The sequence below is a fragment of the Sturnira hondurensis genome, unplaced genomic scaffold, assembly GCF_014824575.4.
Source record: "Sturnira hondurensis isolate 20B ecotype Veracruz unplaced genomic scaffold, ASM1482457v3 Scaffold0004136, whole genome shotgun sequence".
NCBI classification, from domain to species: domain Eukaryota; kingdom Metazoa; phylum Chordata; class Mammalia; order Chiroptera; family Phyllostomidae; genus Sturnira; species Sturnira hondurensis.
The window spans coordinates 9,294,585-9,314,022 of NW_028076767.1; the positions used below are offsets into that span (position 1 = coordinate 9,294,585).

General features: G+C 38.0%; 1 protein-coding gene across 1 annotated transcript in view; it reads left to right on the forward strand.

Annotated features, from left to right (window-relative positions):
* GTF3C3 (general transcription factor IIIC subunit 3) overlaps positions 1-19,438 on the forward strand; it is a 33,067-nt gene that overhangs the window by 10,277 nt on the left and 3,352 nt on the right. The window contains exons 7-16 of the mRNA XM_037043716.1: positions 1,122-1,269; positions 1,788-1,860; positions 2,881-2,984; positions 3,897-4,068; positions 8,419-8,621; positions 8,927-9,028; positions 9,648-9,783; positions 13,351-13,588; positions 14,197-14,387; positions 16,740-16,864. Coding sequence (XP_036899611.1) covers positions 1,122-1,269; positions 1,788-1,860; positions 2,881-2,984; positions 3,897-4,068; positions 8,419-8,621; positions 8,927-9,028; positions 9,648-9,783; positions 13,351-13,588; positions 14,197-14,387; positions 16,740-16,864 — 1,492 coding nt within the window. The remainder of the gene's footprint in view (positions 1-1,121; positions 1,270-1,787; positions 1,861-2,880; positions 2,985-3,896; positions 4,069-8,418; positions 8,622-8,926; positions 9,029-9,647; positions 9,784-13,350; positions 13,589-14,196; positions 14,388-16,739; positions 16,865-19,438) is intronic.

Consider the following 19,438-nt stretch of genomic DNA (forward strand, 5'->3'; position numbering starts at 1 on the left):
GTGATGTCCTTGAGTAGGTTGGAGGGAATGGGATCAAGTTTCGGATCAGCCTGTGATGAAAGGAGAATGGAGCCCTGGCTGGTGTAGCTCAGTGGACTGAGCGTGGGCCTATGAACCAAAGGATCACGGTTCAATACCCAGTCAGGGCACATGCCTGGGTTGCAGGCCATTACCCAGTGGGGAATGAACGGGAGGCAACCATGCACTGATGTTTCTCTCCCTCTCTCCTTCCCTTCCCCTCTTAAGAGAAATAAATAAAATCTTAAAAAAAAAGAATGGAGTAGATAATGTGGGTGTGAGTGAGTAGATAGATATGTTGGGAGTGTGTGAGATGCCTGACTTAATTCTCTTGTAAAATGAGCAAGGTGAGAGTGAGAATGGGAGAGTGCTGGAACTTGGAGGGAGGATGGTAAGTAGTCGTCTAGGTTTTTAGGATCTTGCAGCCCCACAGACGGACAGCATTTGTGCCACCTTGGAGCCTGTCACAAGTGTGGAATCTCAACTCTGCCCAGCACCATGCAATCAGAATATGTGTTTTTAGAAGATCCCCAGTTGATCCCTGTGTACACTCAAGTCTGAAAAGTACTAGGGAAATTGTAGGAAGATTGCTGACCAGCATCATGAGCCCACTTGAGGCTAGTGGTCATTAATTTAGAATGACTGGGGTCAGCATGGTCAGCTGGGCAGCTGGTGATACAGAGTAGTCAAAATCCGATTGAGCAGCGTGGGAGTGTCATTGATGATTTTGATAAAAGGGAGAGAAGGGCAGGAGAGTTGAGGAGATGTATAAGGAAGTAATTATAATGTTGGACCATGGAGAAGGAGGGGAGTGAGGACGGGAAGGGTGCAGAACAGTGGTAGGGTCAATGCTTTGTAGATCGCACTGCGGGAGAAGAGCTGGCGTTACAGAGGGAATGAGCTTTGGGAGAGCTGGAGATTTACGTGGTGCTGACATCGTACGTGTTTCTCTGAATCAGCTCCGATTATGATTTTAAGGAAGAATTTTCCTCCTCTCAAATTTTAAGAAAATGAAAATCAGCCAGAGGGCCTATCAGCAAGGAAATGAATTTTATAATCCGAGTTAAATAAGCACTCATTCTTTTTGTCATTTACTTTCTTAGGAGTTACTATGAAGCCAATGATGTTACTTCAGCTATTAATATAATTGAAGAAGCCTTCTCAAAACACCAGGGCCTAGTCTCCATGGAAGATGTGAACATAGCGGCTGAGCTGTACATTTCTAACAAGCAGTATGACAAGGCTCTGGAGGTGGGGACATTTGTGTTGCTCTTTAGGTTTGAAGCACATTTTTGTGTTGTAGAAATTCTTACAAATTGACAGTTCCTCATTTTAGTTACATATGTTACTTATGTACTTATTACTTTATAAATTTATTAATTTATTACTTTATAAATTATATAAAGTCTGTTTGGAAACATTTCTAGATTCTATATGAATGCCATATGAAATACAAAATGTGGTTATTACATGATTAAAGCCATCATCATTATCATAGGTGCCAGACTAATTGCTACAATTCAGTTCTTACTCTGTTGGGGAAAATGGATTGGTTTGATACAGAGGAATTACATATCTTCAGTTAAGCATTAGTTAATATATAAAAATGTTATTGTGTCACAGTTGTTTCTTATTTTAAAGAGACTTACTGTTGCTTTTTATAGCCCATTTATACATTGTAAGGGATATTTGAATTAACTGTATAGATTTTTGCGTTGTGAAAAGGTTTTTCGTACTTACTGTATTACTTTCTCTCCCAATTCTTTTAGGTAATTACAGATTTCTCCGGAATTGTGCTAGAAAAGAAAACTACAGAGGAAGGCACTTCCGAAGAGAATACAGGTTGTAGTTTCCTCGTCATAGGAAAGCGTGTATAATCCTCTCTTGTTCATCATGTAGCGTTTCGAAACTGATAGTTACTGTTTTCCTAAGTTTTTCCAAGAAGCATTTTTTTTTTAGATATAAATTTTTCTTTTTTTAAAAAAATATTTTATTTATCTTTATTTATCTTTAGAGGGGAAGGGAAGGAGAGAGGGAGAGAAATATCAGTGTATGGTTGCCTCTCATGTGTCCCCTGCCGGGAACCGGGAACAGTCCTGCAACCCAGGCATGTGCCCTGACTGGGAATCTAACTGCGATTGTGTGGTTCGCAGGCCCGCGCTCAATCCACTGAGCCACACCAGCCAGGGCCCAAGGAGCATTTTTTTTTCTAAGAGACATATCACATCTTTTTCTCGTGAGTGTTCACTCACAAGTTATCTCTTTTAAAAAATTGTTTTCAGTTACTTTTATTTCTCAATATGTCCAGTTGAATGTGGCTTTTTTTTCCAAACTTACCCAGGTCCTTTTTAGTGCTATTTGAGGGAAGAATGGGTTACTGAACAGCGTATCAAAGCAGTTTACTTTTCAAAGAGGATTTAAAATGCTTTCTATTAATTTACTTCAAACTTAAGCATTGAAAAAATTCTACTTTAGACTTAAATAGTACTATTTTACCTGTTTCTCAGCCTCTTTGTAGCGAAGACTGAAAGATACTTTTAAGTTCAGGAAAAAAGAAAAGAGAGTTCTTTGTCCTTGTTTGTCCTCATTGTCTTTTTAGTTCTTTGTAGTTTTCATAGAAGATGTAGGAGTTTATGTAAGTTTTAGACAAGCGAGTAAGATATTAGGGGGAAAATATGAGGATAATTGCTACCAAAGACAAACTTGAAGGAGTGTAAGTACTTAGTGCTAGAGTTGGCCAAATTTAGAATTGACTGTGGAATCATTTGCTTTGAATTAAGTAAATGGGATCTTACATAGAAGGTGGAGTTTGCTTCTGGTGCCCCACATTCTAAGGTCGCTTTTTGTCTGTGTAATTCACAGCTGGTGAGAATGTTACCTGCACTATACCCGAAGGTGTGCCAATAGATATCACAGTGAAGTTGATGGTCTGTCTTGTTCATCTCAACATCCTTGAACCACTTAATGTAAGTAACATTAAGATCTGTGCTGGAGATCAAAATCACAGTTTTTTTTAGATGGCAAGAAACTGTAAGTTGAGCCTAGGTTTCACAGTTCTTAATAACCAGGAAATCACTATAAGCATCTTTGTGTAAGAGTGTTTGGGGCGGGGCTTATACTAGCTTTGTTTTTCTTTTAAAATGAGAACAATCCAAAGATCAGAATTGGAGATTGAGCCTTGTAGATGATTGGTAATTTCTGACAACTGTGCTCTTTTGCTAACTTCAGACTGTTTCATTAAATTAAAAATGTGGCATTTACTTTGCAAACTTTAGGGTAGATATTGAATAAAATATACAAATCTATGCCCACCCAGAGCTTTTGTCCTAATGGGATTAGATAGATAATAAATATGTAACACATAGGATGTTAGTTGGTGATAAAAACTCTGGAGAAGAATCAAACAGTAGAAGAATGAGGAATGTCGGGGATGGGAGGAGCTGCAGTTTTAAATAGGGTGGTCAGGAAAGGCCTCCCTGGAAAGTGGCAGTGGAAGGATGACTTGAAGGAAGTGAGCCATGCTGATACCTGAGGGGCAGCTTTCCAGAAACACAGACTACGCAGAGACCCTGAGGCAGGGTGCGTGTGGCTTGTTAGAGAAAGGGCTCGGGAGATCAGTGTCGTCTCAGTTTCTTCCAGGCCTGTCTTATGACAGTCCTCCAAACGGGATGTGGTGAGTGAGTGAACAACAGCAGGATGAGCTCTTTTTAATAGGGAGTCAAAAGTGAATAGAAAAATGATTGTTTAAAGGTGTTTTTATTAAGCCTTGCACTTTAGGCTTGCCCAGATAATTGATGCATGTGTTAAAAAGAGAAATGGACACAGATGTGCACATTTGTAATGAAGGTTTGACTTCAGGCTTTAATTTTGCGGTCTAGCCTCTTTTGACCACACTCGTGGAACAGAATCCTGAAGATATGGGAGACCTCTACCTAGATGTTGCTGAAGCTTTCCTGGATGTTGGCGAATATAACTCTGCACTTCCTCTCCTGAGCGCACTTGTCTGCTCTGAAAGATACAACCTTGCTGTCGTTTGGCTTCGGCACGCAGGTGATCATTTTTGTGGGAGGGAGAAGTTTTAGTCATATGAGTAGATGAGGCTTTCCCAAGACAGTAATAATTGTTATAACTTGTTAATGTCTTAGAGTATTTCTGGTTTCAGGGCAGTTTTTTGAAAGTTAGTATTCTAAATTGGTCCGTCACTAAGTGATCCCCCTCACCAATGCTTTGGAGGAATGATTTACTTAATATGCCAGAGTGAAGCAGGACTAACAAGTTCCTGTTAAAAATGCCCTAAATACCTGTCTTGTGTCCAGGTTAATCATAGCCTCTAGTTTCTAGTCATAGATTGTCAGACCTGGGGTGCAATCTAATTTTTGAGGAGCTTTTAAAGATTTATATGTAATATGTTATTTTGGAAAATATTAACATATTTTTCAATGTTTTTTGAGCTGAAAATATGCTCAACATCGGTTTTTAAAAATATTTTACTTATTTATTTTTAGAGAGGGGGGAAGGGAAGGAGAAAGAGTGGGAGAGAAACATCAATGTGTGGTTGTCTCTCATGTGTCCCCTACTGGGGGACCTGGCCTGCAACTCAGGCATGTGCCCTGACTGGGAAATGAACTGGTGACACAGGCCCGTGATCAATCCACTGAGCTACACCAGCCAGAGCTCAACATTGGGTTTTATCTGTTATTTTATTTCTAAGTCTACAGTAATCTGAAATATTGTATCTAGATCCACATAAAATAGAAGTAAATCATTTAGATTAGAAAAAATAGCTTCAGAAAAACAACTAAATTTCTTAAGGAAACACGAAGGCCAAAAACATTCTAATAGAATTTCCAATAGAGTCAACATAAAAGATGCATTAAAATTTGAATAGCCCTGTTTAAAATATCTCGGGATGGCAGAAGTTATAATAGCTCTTAAAATATTTTATAATGGCAGAAAGTTCTCTATAATTAGAAAAGCATTGATTGGCATGAGATATTTTGAGGCCTACCAGAGATATGAAATAGCAAAGAGAACACTTAAAAATTAAGGTAACAGTTTACTGAGTAAACGTGAGTACAGATGTAATATACCATCATAAAGTTGTATTTGTGGTACTTTAATTTTAAAGACACGACAGAGAGTTGAATTTCTGTTGCCTTCCCGAGGCTATGATATCGAGCCTGCTTTCTGTTACTAATAGCAGGCACTTTACAAACCCTGTTCAATTATCATCGTGCCGCAGATAAATGCTGTTTCCATTTTGAGCCAGCGTAGTTTGAGATGAGTGGAAGGTGAAAGCTCAGAGTCATCTAAAAATTGTAAAGAATTTTGGGCTCATTATATAAGAAACATTATAGGAATTTAATGCTTATAATATCTTTAAAAGTGAAAAATAAAAAATTAGGAGAAGTGCCATTGTGATGATCCATCCATATGTAGTAGTCTTCCTTTATTGTCAGAGTTTAACTTAAAGAAATTTGAGATTTGAGAGAGCAATTGGAGGCAAAAACGATCATTTTAGGATATAATTGCAGTGAAAAAGGAAAAAGCTGCAAAAAGTTCCAGCTAAGATGGAGGTGTAGGTAGATACACCTTGTTCCCACACACAACCAAAAGGACAACCAACAATTTAGAAACAAGAAACAACCAGAACTGACAGAAAACTGAACTGTATGAAAGTCCAACAACCAAAGAGGTAAAGAAGACATATTCATCCAGACTGGTAGGAGGGGTGGAGACGGGCAGCCTGACTCATGGCAAGGCGGCAGCTGGTGGACCAGCAAGGTCGCAGGTTGCAGACTGGGCAGTCACACATTTGCGGGCAGATAAACCAGGAGGAACAACTGGGGAGCAAGACAGATCACACAACCCAGGGTTCCTGTGTGGGAAAAGAGAGCCTCAAAACCTCTGAATGAAAACACCTGTGGGGTTTGAGGCAGTGGGAGAAACTCTCAGCCTCAAAGGAGAATTTGTTGGAGAGACCCACAGGGTCCTGGAATGGACACAAACCCACCCACCCGGGAATCAGCACCAGCAGGGCTCAGTTCGCTTGTGGGTAGCAGGGGAAGTGACTAAAAACCAACCAGAGAGTGGAGCAAGTACCAGTGGTCCCTCTTGGACCCTTTCTCCACATATAGTGTCACAGTGCAGTGACCTGGGTTGCCCCACCTGGGTGGACATGTGAGGCACCACCCCTTACAATGTAACAGTTATGCTGAGACAAAAAAAAAAGTCCCAAATAAAAGAACAGATCAAAGCTCCAGATAAAATACAACTAAGCAACAAAGAGATAGCCGACCTATCAGATGCACAGTTCAAAACACTGGTAATCAGGATGCTCACAGAAATGGTTGAATATGGTCACAAATTAGAGGGAAAAATGAAGTTATGCTAAGTGAAAGAAAGGAAAACGTATAGGGAACCAACAGTGACGGGAAGGAAACTGGGACTCAAATCAACGATTTGGAGCAGAAGCAAGAAAAAAATATTTAATCAGAACAGAATCAAGGAACAAGAATTTTAAAAAATGAGGAGAGGCTTAGGAACCTCCAGAACATCTTTAAATGTTCCAACATCTGAATCATAGGGTTGCCAGAGGGAGAAGAGGAAGAGCAATAAGTGGAACACTTATTTGAACAAATAATAAAGGAGAACTCCCCCAGTCTGGCAAAGGAAACAGACTTCCAGGAAATTCAGGAAGCTCAGAGAGTCCCAAAGAAGTTGGACCCAAGGAGGAACACACCAAGGCACATCATAATTACATTAGCCAAGATTAAAGAGAAGGAGAGAAGCTTTAAAGCAGCAAGAGAAAAGGAAACAGTTACTTACAAAGGGGTGCCCATAAGACTCAACTGATTTCTCAAAAGAAACCTTGCAGGCAAGAAGGAGCTGGGAAGAAGTATTCCAAGTCATGAAAGGCAGGGATCTACATTCAAAATTACTCCAGGAGAGCTTTCATTTAGAATAGAAGGGCAGATAAAGTGCTTCCCAGATAAGGTCAAGGAGTTCATCATCACCAAGCCCTTATTATATGAAATGTTAAAGGGACTTATCTAAGAAAAAGAAGATAAAAAATATGAATAGTAAAATGACAACAAACTCACAGTTATCAACAACCAAACCTAAAACAAAAACAAAAACTAAGCAAATACCTAGAACAGGAACAGAATCACAGAAATGTAGATCACATGGAGGGTTATCAGTGGGTGAGTGGTAGGGTGAGAGGGGAGAAAGGTATAGAGAATAAGTAGCATAAATGGTAGGTAGAAGAGAGACGGGGAGGTTAAAAATAGTATAGGAGATGTAGAAGCCAAAGAACTTGTATGTAAGACCTATGGACATGAACTAAAGGAGGAGAATGTGGGTAGGAGCGGGTGTGCAGGGTAGAGGGGAATAAAGGGGGGTATGAGACAACTGTAATAGCATAATCAATAAAATATATTTTTTAAAAAGGAAGAAAAGATGCAAAGGGCCTAGCTAGACTAGTGTTGTGGCTGTTAGGGTGCAGAGGAGAAACGCTTACAGGGATTTGTTTTCAAGTTTAAGTGATAGAACGTAATGAGTGATAGGATAGGCACACAATTTGAGGAATGGGACCCAGAAACCTCACTTCTGAGAACTTACCCCAGGGGAGTAACTGAGTGAGGTGAGGGGTTGAGGATCACAAAACTTAGGAGCCTGACGGGGAGCAGCAGTGTTAAATTAAAGTGGGCAAGTGAGAGGATGGGAGGGTGGGAACTGGAGAGTCCTGTCCTCGGGGTGCTGCTGTGTCTCAGCATGTGCTGATGGGTCCTGTGGGAATGGGGGACCACTGTTGCCAAGTCCATATTTTTCAAAAGAATCCAGTAACTTGAAATTCATAAATACCCTACTTTTAAAAAATGTAAGATGATTTGTTGTTTTTAACAGCACTTTGACCAAACAAAACACATCAGCAGGTTAAGTTGGTCAGCCAGTTGGTGAACTCTGGCTTATATACGTGAAGATGTTTTCTGCAGTGTTATTTATTAGAGTAAAAATTTGGGGGAAAAAACCCTTAATGTCAAATTATATGTTTAAGCAAATAATCTGTTTAATTGAATATTTAATCACTCAAAATGCTGATGAAGATGTGGAAAAATGTTGAAAGCATAATGCTAAGTGAATAAAGCAGGATCCCAAAGTATAGGTATATGCTCAGTACATCCTTGGAGCAGTTTGAAATTAATTAGGAAACAATTAGATCAGTCGGTCAGTAGATAGAAATTAGAACCAACAGTTGTTTTAAAGTATTAGAACTATTCCTACATTTTTTCTTGTTATAATTATTTTGACATTGCTGTAATATTTTTTAAATGGAGACATAATTGTGGCAAGGTTAAAATCTTTAGTTCATACTTATATGTTATTTTAACATCTCAGAATGCTTAAAGGCCTTGGGCTATATGGAGCGAGCTGCTGAAAGCTATGGCAAAGTGGTTGATCTGGCCCCCTTCCACCTGGACGCAAGAATTTCTCTGTCCACACTTCAGCAGCAGCTGGGCCGTCCTGAGAAGGCTCTGGAAGCTCTGGAACCGATGTACGATCCAGACACCTTAGCACAAGATGCAAATGCTGCGCAACAGGTAGGCCGTGGAACATGAAGTTTTTCTTGGTGGATTATATTTAGAACTTTCTCTTCAGTTATGGATGTCTCTACAGCTTATATCCAAAACTTTTATTTCAGTGTGTTAAATTTAGTGTATTTGAAAAATGATTTTGAGTCTCAAGTTCTAGTTACGCATTAGTCATTATAAATTATAGTTTCTAAAAATTGGATCTTTATTATAGTGAAGGATGATAAAACATATTCTTAAGTTTGGTTTCTAGACAAAACGACTTGCCACAAAGGAATTTTGCCCCACTGATTATCATGTGTTTATTTATTTAGGAAATGAAGTTGTTGCTTCATCGTTCTACTCTGTTGTTTTCACAAGGCAAAATGTATGGCTATGTGGATACCCTGCTTACCATGTTGGCTATGCTCTTAAAGGTGGGGAATTGATTTTTCTTTATATTAGCCTTGTCGGCTTTTTAAGTGTTTAGAATTTGATTTAAACAATGATTATAGCTATTTTATAATTCCACTCTATTAAACTCAAACTTTTACAAGTGAAAGTCAGGTAGAGACTAAACACTTAGAGATTAATGGTATGTAATTGAAATGTAATTGAAATATACTGCCTGGAAGTATAAATTTTACTGTAGAATAAGTGAAAAAGTCTTTGCTAGCACATAGAAAAGTGAGGATCACAGTATTATCAGTTATTGGCCCTGTAGACACAACTGTGTGCGGAAATTGTTCACTTTGCCAAAATGCTTTCAGGTTATGACATCCTTTCTGAGTCTGGACTTTTTTCCAGGGAGGTGGTTATGTGTATGTGTGTGTGTGTTATAAAATTGATGTGAATTGCCTTCTCAGTGAGTAGCATGACCCAAATTCCTTTAGTGAGAAAGAAAAGCTTATTCAATCTTTTTTAAGTGTTAATATACACGATAATTTGGTCTCTTTTTTTCTTAAAAATCTTTTAGGCACACCTATAGTACTTGAGGCCCATAGATTTAAAAAAAAACTTTATGACAAAAAAAATGTCAAATTATCTTTAATTCAGGTGGCAATGAATAGAGCCCATGTCTGTTTGATATCCAGCTCCAAATCTGGAGAGAGGCATCTCTACCTTGTTAAAGTGTCAAGAGACAAAATATCAGACAGCAATGACCAAGAAACAGCAAACTATGATGCAAAAGGTAATTACTTTTCACTTTATTACATAAAAGTTGGCTGCGTTGAAAAAAAGATTCATAAAGTAACACCTTACAATAGTAATCTATTTGAAAATATACTCTTTTTGAGTAAAATGAAATTTTCTTTATTGGTAATTTTTTAACAACTTAATATTGCTGACAGTATTACAGATGTCCCCATTTCTCCCCACCCGTTGCCCACCTCCACCTGTTCCCCACCGCCCTTCCTCTGGCCATCATCACACTGCTCTCTGTGTCTGTGGGTTCTGCATGTATGTTCTTTGGTTAATTTCTTCACCTTCTTCCATTTAGTTTCCCCACCCCTACCCTCTGACAGCTGTCAGCCTGTTCTATGTATCCATGCCTCTGTATCTGTTTTGTTCATCAGTTTATTTTTATTTATTGGATTTCACATATAAATGAGATCATGTGATATTTGCCTTTCTCTGACTGGTTTATTTCACTTAGTATAATATTCTCACTGTGTTTACCCATGCTACTTGTACTGCAAGAGGTGAGATTTCTGCCCTGGCTGGTGTAGCTCAGTGCCTTGAGTGCTGGCTTGAGAACCGAAAGGTCTCCAGTTCAATTCCCAGTCAGGGCACAAGTCTGGGTTACATGCTAGGTCCCTGGCTGGGGGCGTGGGAGAGGCAACCAATCTGTATGTCTCTGGCACATTGCTGTTTCTCTCTTTCCCTTCCTGTCTCTCTAAAAGTAAATAAAATCTTTCCAAAAAAGTAAGATTTTCTTCTTTTTTTTAACTGTATGTAATATTCCATTGTGTAAATGTATCACAGCTTTTTTATCCACTTATTTACTAATGGACACTTGGATAGTTTCCAGATCTTGGCTATTGTAAATAATGCTGCAATGAACATAGAGTGCATATATTCTTTTGAATTAGTGTTTTGGAATTCTTAGGATATAGTCCCAGAAGTGGGATTGCTGGGTTAAAAGGCAGTTCCATTTTCAGTTTTTTTAAGGAAATTCCATGCCCCTTTCCACAGTGGCGGGGCCAGTCTGCATTCCCACCAAGAGTACATGAGGGTTCCCTTTTCTCTACACCCTCTCCAGCACTTGCTGTTGGTTGATGTATTGATGCTGGCCGTTCTGGGAGGTGTGAAGTGGTATCTCATTGTAGTTTTAATTTTCATCTTTCTGGTGATTAGTGATATTGAGCATTTTTCATGTTTGTTGTCTATCTGTATGTTCTGTTTAAAGAAGTGCCTATTCAGATCCTTTGCCCATTTTTTAATTGTTTGTCTTGCTGGTATTGAGTTGTATAAATTCTTTATATTTTGGAAATTAACCCCTTATCAGATATATCATTGGCAAATATCTTCTCCCATATAGTTAGTTCCCTTTTCATTTTGTTGATTGTTTCTTTTGCTATCTAAAAGCTTTTTATTTTGATATCATCCCATTTGTTTAATTTTTTCCTTTGTTTCCCTTGTCCTAGGAGATATAATGGCAAAACATTGCTATGAGAAATGTCCAAGAGTTTACTACCCATGTCTTCTTCTAGGATTCTTATGGTTTTGTGACTTACATTTAAGTCTTTTATTCATTTTGAGTTTATTCTTGTATATGGTGTAAGTTGTAAACTCATTTGGTGTTCGAGAAAAAAGAAAGGCAACCTGAACAGTGTTACTCAGTTGGTTGGCCATTGTCCTGCAAGGTGAAAGGTCCCTGGTTTGATTCCTTGTCAGGGCATATGCCTGGGTTGTGGGTTCAGTCCCAGACAGGGACGGCTCTTGCGTGCAAGAGGCAACTGATATTTCTCTCTCAGTCGTTGTTTCTCTCCCTTTCTTTCTTCCTCCCTTCCCATCTTCATAAAAATAATATATAAAATATTTAATAAATAGGTCATATGTAAATAATTTCAAAAATTAAAAAGAAAACATCTTACTTTTTCAGTAAAAAAAAGAAAACAAAACTTTAAATTTTGACCTTAAGAAGAAAATACACCTTATTTTAAGAAATTTGTCAGGATTAGATGACAGTACTGATTACTGTATCTGTCCAGTCACTTCAATACCTGTATTCCATTTTGTGTTATATTAGTTTTTGCCGAATGTAGTAATAGTCATAGAAACTGAAAAGAAATAGCTTTGACCCAGTCGCAAATAATACAGCTTTAAAAGGCACCTGTTTTTAGCTGGAAAAGCATCAGCTTAGGTGAGGTTATTACTTAGAGAACTTTGGAAAAGACCTAGGCTATAAACTGGACATACCTGGCAAAAAATGATTTTGTTCTTAATTAATTCACTAGACATTTATTAACTCATTGTTATCGGCATGGCAGTGTGCAATGGACAGGGTTTTATAATGCGGAAGATCTGGATCTACTAGCAGGACTAGAGGATATCAAATAAAGAAGGCGCTGCGTGGGAGGGGAGTCGGAGGACCAAGCGAGGGCTCAGCTGCCCGAGACCTCGCTGAGTGCCACCTCCCTCCAGCTCATGGGCGCTGAGCTCATCCCAGCAGCCTCTGCCTCTGCCTCTGCAGCACGTGCCTGGGCTGTGTTTCCTTAAGTCATAGTGCTGTCTTCGTCTGGTCCTGTCTGTTTTCTCTTTCAGTGTTTCCTCATTTCTGGTTCATTCTTGTTTTCTTTTAGACTCATAAGGTTTTTATTGTTTTGTTGATTTTATTATGCCAGGGATCACATTGCATGGGTGTACCCAGATATGATGATCCATCTAGGCCTCTTTATGTTACATACATCTTTGTTCTCTGATTTTTTTCACTTACCATTTTCTCATAGACATTTTCTAATGTTGCTCTATTCTCTTTGTAGCTATTATATTTAAAGAATATGTAATATTCCATTGGATAGCAGTACGGTACTTTATTTACCCATTCCCTCATTTTTTGATGTATGATTCCTTCTGATAATTTTGTTTATAAGTAATACTGTAGTGAGCATCTTCATATCTGTAGATTTATCCCTTTTTTAAATCTAGTTGTTTGGGATGGATTCCCAGAAGGAGAATTACTAAGTCAAAGACTAAAAAAATTTTCTGCCTTTTGATTCTCCTTAAGGGTTATAAAAGGGAGGCATCTTATAGAAAAATAAGGGAGTGAAGATTGCTGAAGGAAAAGAGATTTTCAGGCAAAGACAAGAAAATTGAGACTATGAAAAGGTGAAGAACAAGCTGCATCTCCAAGTAGGAATTGGAAGTCCTTTGCGGAGCTGACATCCGAATGTTTTGTACATGCAGACACCTGTACCCACCTCAGTCCTGGAAGACTTTCTGCCCAGAGGACTGCACGTTCTACCTAGCCCCGAGAAGCACAGATGAGGTCGCTGGACTTTGTAGAGAGCGAAGCAGGAGTGAGAGTTACCTGAGAATGCAGATTGTTGGTGGGCACAGTAGGAGGGGTGGTGTTGAAATGAGTGTGAACAGGCAGCTCTCCCTGTGCACTGTTGAAGAAAAGTTGTCGGCCAGAGTTCAGGCCCATGGGACCACGGTTGTTAAATTTAACCTAAAATCAGTCATGAAAAATTTTTCTAGTAGCACTATTTCTGGAAAACAGAATCCTAACTGATTTTTATTGGTCTCATTTTAGCAATATTTGCTGTACTCACGAGTGTCTTGACGAAAGATGACTGGTGGAACCTCCTGCTGAAGGCCATATACTCCTTATGTGACCTGTCCCGATTTCAGGAGGCTGAGTTACTAGTGGATTCTGCATTGGAATACTGTTCATTTTATGAACACAAACAAAAACGTAAAGAACTAGAATATTTTGGTCTCTCTGCTGCAATTCTGGACAAAAATTTTAGAAAGGCATACAACTATATCAGGTGACTTTCCAGTAACTTTTTTAAAATTTAGCTCTTTGATAGAATATGTATATTTACTTTGACTTACATGCTCAAGAATTAATAGGCAGTTTTGTTTTATCTTTCCTGTTGCTTACTGGTTAATTCAGTTCATTGGGGCATCCTAGAGGCAATATATCAGAATAAGCACTCATGTATTTAACCTCTTGTACTTTAGTCTTCCCATTTATAAAATGGATATCACGATACTACCAGTTCATAGGATTATTATGAAGATTAAATAATGAGTTTTTTAACAGTGCCTGGCACACATTATTATTACTCAGTGTTCATTGTACTGCAGTTGTCATGGGAAGGGAGGTGAAAAGTGAAACTTAACTTGGTTCTGTTTTTTTGTTTAAAAGTTTTGTTAAAATGCGGAAACAAGATATAGAAATAATAACTGAAACAACGTTTTTTTGGGAAATCCCTCAGTGTGTAAAAGGTTTCGCTTAGATCGCAGCAGTTTGCCCTTTGGGAGGGCGGTACATTCCAGTGTTAGGACAACACTGAAGAGTTTAATTCTTAGAGATCAAGAAGGTTTTCTTTTTAAACTGTTTTTTACTTTCCCCTTCTTCCTTCAATTTTAGGATAATGGTAATGGAAAATGTCAATAGACCCCAGCTCTGGAACATTTTCAATCAAGTTACCATGCACTCTCAAGAAGTACGGCATCATCGTTTCTGTCTCCGTTTAATGCTGAAGAACCCAGATAATCATGCCCTGTGTGTCTTAAATGGACACAACGCATTCGTATCTGGTAGTTTTAAGCACGCCCTTGGTAAGTGCCCTGGCCCATGACTTTGTCAGGTGTGGACACTGGGTGGCTAAGAGCCTGGCCTTTGGAATGGCAGTGCCTGGCTTCACACAGCTGCTCCAGCGCTGCAGACTCTCCCGCCCCTGCCTCGGGTTCTGTGTCTCTGAGCTGGAGGTGATAACTGGGCCTGCCTTGTAGATGGCTGTGAAGATTAAATGAGTTCGTATAAAGTACTTGAAACAGTGCCTGGCAATATAGTGAGTGACTGTAAGTGTTAGCAATAATGATATTACTGCCTCTTTTGAAGCTTTGGTTTCTTTTCTTTTTTTTTAAGATTTTATTTATTTATCTTTAGAGGGGAAGGGAAGGAGAGAGGGAGAGAAACATCAATGTATGGTTGCCTTTCCTGCGTCCCCTGCTGGGAGTTGGCCTGCAGGGAACTGGCCTGCAACCCAGGCATGTGCCCTGACTGAGAATCGAACTGCGATCGTCTGAGTCGCAGGCCCGCGCTCAATCCACTGAGCTACACCAGCCAGGGCTTTGAAGCTTTGGTTTCTAAAGGCTGAAGTTTTTGTTTATTTTTAAAAATTATTTTATTTTGCCCTGGCTGGTATAGCTCAGTGGATTGAGCATGGGCCTGAGAACCAAATGACCGTGGTTCAATTCCCAGTCAGGGCACACGCCTGGGTTGCAGGCCAGTTCCTAGCTGGGGACGCACCAGAGGCAACCATACATTGTTATTTCTCTCCTTCTCTCCTTCCCTCTCCTTCTAAAAGATATATAAATAAAATCTTTAAAAAAAAGTTACTTACATAGTGCTTACTAATTCTAATTAAATCCAGAGATCAGAAGAAAACAAGTAGAAAAATACCTAACCAGAGGTTTAACATTAAAATGAAGTGTGTATCTCCTGCTGCCTAAACGCCAGCATTGCAAAGTGCGCTTCTGAATAAACTGTAGTTTGGTGATTTAAATATGTTTCTATGTGTGTGGCTGGTGCTTTTATAATTTTTCAGTCAGTAGCCTTGGACATCAGAAGTCTACAATCTCCTCCACTCTGTGTGCTTTTTGGAATTGTTAGTTTAATATTAGGAAAGTAGGGATTAATTTTACTTGCTGTATTTAGAAACTTACAGAAGGTAAAAATAGAATGTTCAAATGGCAGTCTACCAATCAGTACTGCCAAAGAGATTTTGTGGAGTCATTCTTCCTGGAATAGAAGCTGGAAGGAATAGAAGTTTTTATATATGATATGTAATATACATATGAGATAAGTTATAGATCATCATTTTCTATGAAAAATTTGCTTAAATTTCCTCCTTTCATATCGGTAAGCTTTGACGTGACATGATTATATATGTACAATACATGGAATTTACAAAAACCCAAAATCTTATTTTATTATTCATTACATTTAGCTTTTCTGAGGAAAAACAAAGTCGTTGTTATATTTAGAAAAACAACACCCATTATCTAAACACAAAACAACACTCTTTTTTCACCTCCGTGATCCATTACATTTGACTTTATAAGACAGATCAATTAATTTTACAAAAGAATTAATCAAAAGACAGATTCCTTCATTGCCTTTAGAATGGCTTTAAGGTCATAAGATAGATTTATGATCACACATGATAAATTGCTTTTTTTGGAAGTATTACTCTACATGAAAGTGTCTAGTTGTGCCTAAAAGAATGTAACATTTTGCCCTGGCTGGCGTGGCTCAGTGGATTGAGTGCCAGCCTGTGAACCAAAGGGTCACTGGTTCAATTCCCAGTCAGGGCACATGCCTGTGTTGTAGGCCAGGTTCCCAGTGGGGAGCATTCAAGAGGCAACCACACATTGATGTTTCTCTCCCTCTCTTTCTCCCTTCCCCTCTCTCTAAAAATAAGTAAATAAAAATCTTTTTTAAAAATATTTTATTTATCTTTAGAGAGGAAGGGAAGGAGAGAAGGAGAGAAATATCAGTGTATGGTTGCCTCTCATGCGTCCCCTGCTGGGAACTGGCCTGCAACCCAGGCATGTGCCCTGACTGGGAATCGAACCGCGATCATGTGGTTCTCAGGCCCATGCTCAATCCACTGAGCTATACCAGCCAGGGCTTAAATAAAAATCTTTTTAAAAAAAGAATATTACTTTTAGTTACTTATGTTTAATTTTTGTGGTTTGTATACATTCATGGGTAAATCCTTCTAATTTTGTTATTATATACTATTTTAAAATTGAAATTTGCATCTAGTTGATATTTCAGAATTTACACTTAGATATGTTAACTATCAGTAATGCTTGTTTAGTCTTAAAAAAGTATTAGAATAAGTGTTGGAGAAATAAGGAACTATGTTCCTGTCACATCATCTATATCACTTCATTTTTCAGGCCAGTATGTGCAAGCCTTTCGCACCCATCCCCACCAACCACTCTATAGCCTGTGTATAGGCCTAACCTTTATTCACATGGCATCTCAGAAGTATGTGTTAAGGAGACATGCTCTTGTTGTGCAGGTAATTAATTTGGATTTCTCTTGATTATATGTTCTTTAAAAATGAATATGTACTGACTCAGGGAGCAGGAGCAAAAAAAGAAAAAAATGAATATATACTTAATGTTTGCTATTGTGCTTTAACAGTAATACTTGCTCAGTACATATGCTGGTATCTGCAACACCTGCCCCCCTGTTCAGCACTCACGGACTTGGCTCCTGCAGGTACTCCTGCCTCAGACTGATGCAGGCGTGTAGAAAAGGGCCGTAGCCCGATCCTGTGGGGAGAAGATACAGGTGGAATCTGGGGGAAGCCTGTGCAGACCTCCTCATACTTGAACCCCTAATGCCTCCAGCCTTCTAGGTCCTAAAGATTGATGTACTTTAAATTAGTTTTTAAAAATATAACATATATACAGTAATGTACGAAATATGTAACTGCATTACTGTTTCTTCACGTCATCACCAACAAATTGTTCTAAAGTTTTCTTGCTTCTTACAGCAGTTTGGAATTACCTTTTCATTCTCATATTTATTTTTTTGTAGTTTGTCTTCTCTGATAAGAATATACAATCCAAGCCCTGGCTGGTGTGGCTCAGTGGATTGAGCACCGTCCTGCAAACCAAACGGTCGCAGGTTGGATTCCCAGTCAGGACCCATGCCTGTGTTGTGGACCAGGTCCCCAGTAGAGGGGGGTGTGAAAAGCAACTACACACTGATGTTTCTTTCCCTCTCTCTAGAAATAGTTAAATAAATTAACCTAAAAAACAGGAAAGAATATACAATCCAAGATCAGAGGTCTTGTCTGTCTTGCTCACCACTATATTTTCAGCCCTTTTGTTTTTATGATTGCACTTTTTATATGTATACATTTGATACATGTATAGACATGTTTTAAGTAGTTAGTGAAGGAAAGTGTTGGCTGGATTGGGTAGCAGGACTTAGTAAAGGATTTTTGTTTTTTAAACTAAAATGGTTAAAAGAAAGCCTAAATTAAAATGGTAATTGTTAAAACTGGGTATTGGTGTTCATTATAATGTTTTTACTTTTATATACTTGAAAATGTCCATAATCATCTCAGTGGATAGTGTTGCTGTATTAAGTACCATAGGCTTGTTTATACATTAGACCAGTACGTAGTGAACATCCGTTGTGCCAGGACAGGGGATAGAGAGAGAGTGAGCGCAGAGGCCGAGCTCCTTGCCCTTGTGAAGCTTATAACGTTAATAGGTAAAACTGAATGGAAATTTTTATGGATTAACTCATTAAATAGTTAAATTATGTAGTTTTTAGGCCTGGTAGGATAAAAATTCAGGCCCTTGAATACTGTGGCATTCAGCATCCTTTCATCATAATGATAATGAGATGCTGTAGGAACTTACTCAGGTTTGTATCAGTTAGCCTATGGTAAAACTGGTTTCAGTATGTGTCATTTTGCTTAAAGTTGCAACCTATCAGTGACATTAAGAAAGTACAGATCACTTTTATAGTTTAATTGTAGGTTTTAAGTAGTTGAAGAGAAGTAATGGGTAGATGGGGTTTTGTTGTACTAATCTCTCATGTAGGTTAAACAGTTTCCATTGGAAAAAAATTTTTAAAGCAAGTTTTATTGTAAGTAGCACAATTCTTAAGTTCTTTTGATTTCTCATGAATTTGTGTCTTCATGCTATAGGACCATAGTTTTCATTTCTCCTACTAAAAAAAGCCAATTTCATATATTTTACTTATCTTTTGTACCTTTATATGAATACTATGAGTAGAATTTTTCATGTTTTCTTACTTCTACCTTTATTTAATGTTATATAGACAGTATATACCTGGGCTCTTCAGTGATTGATGTGATAAGAATATTTGACGTATAATATAATGTAAAAAGAACCGATTTCTCTTTTCCATTTCAATGTTTTTGTCATTTTTTGTAGTTTTTATATTTGATGATTCATAGTCTAAGAAATAATGTGTTACCTACATTTTTAATCACAAAATATTTTATTAGTTTTTCAGTTGTCGAGATTATCCTCCTAAACTTGTTAAAAATTTCTTAAAATCCAGCAGGTAACTTTTTTTTATTGTATCAGAAGACCTTCAAGTTCATTTGGGTTGCAGTGATTCACGTGATATTACTGTTCCTTCTTTCTCAAATTTCGGCTTTCAGTTTGTCATTTTAAAGTATGAAGATCTGCTATTTCTCTGAGATCAATAGTTTGTCTTCTGTGCTTAACAGAGAATCATGCTTTTTAGTGGAGTACAGGTCATATTCACATACTCAAATAGGTTCTTTTATTATGCAAAAGTGATTTGTTTATTGAACACAACTTTTTGTCACTAAAATGCATGAATTCTAAAGAATTCATGAATTTTTATTATATATTTACTTACGAAGGAACATTTGTGATCATTTATTATATAGCAGATCACCCAGGGAATAATTGCATTTTAAATTATATTCCCACGAATTAGTTGATTTACTCTTAATTCTCAATGATATATTTATCATTTATTTACGGTATTTTCCTGTGTATAATGCACACCCACATTTTTGGTGTAAACTTTCAGGAAAAAGTTTGCTGTTTTGATTTTTTAATTAAGTTACTTA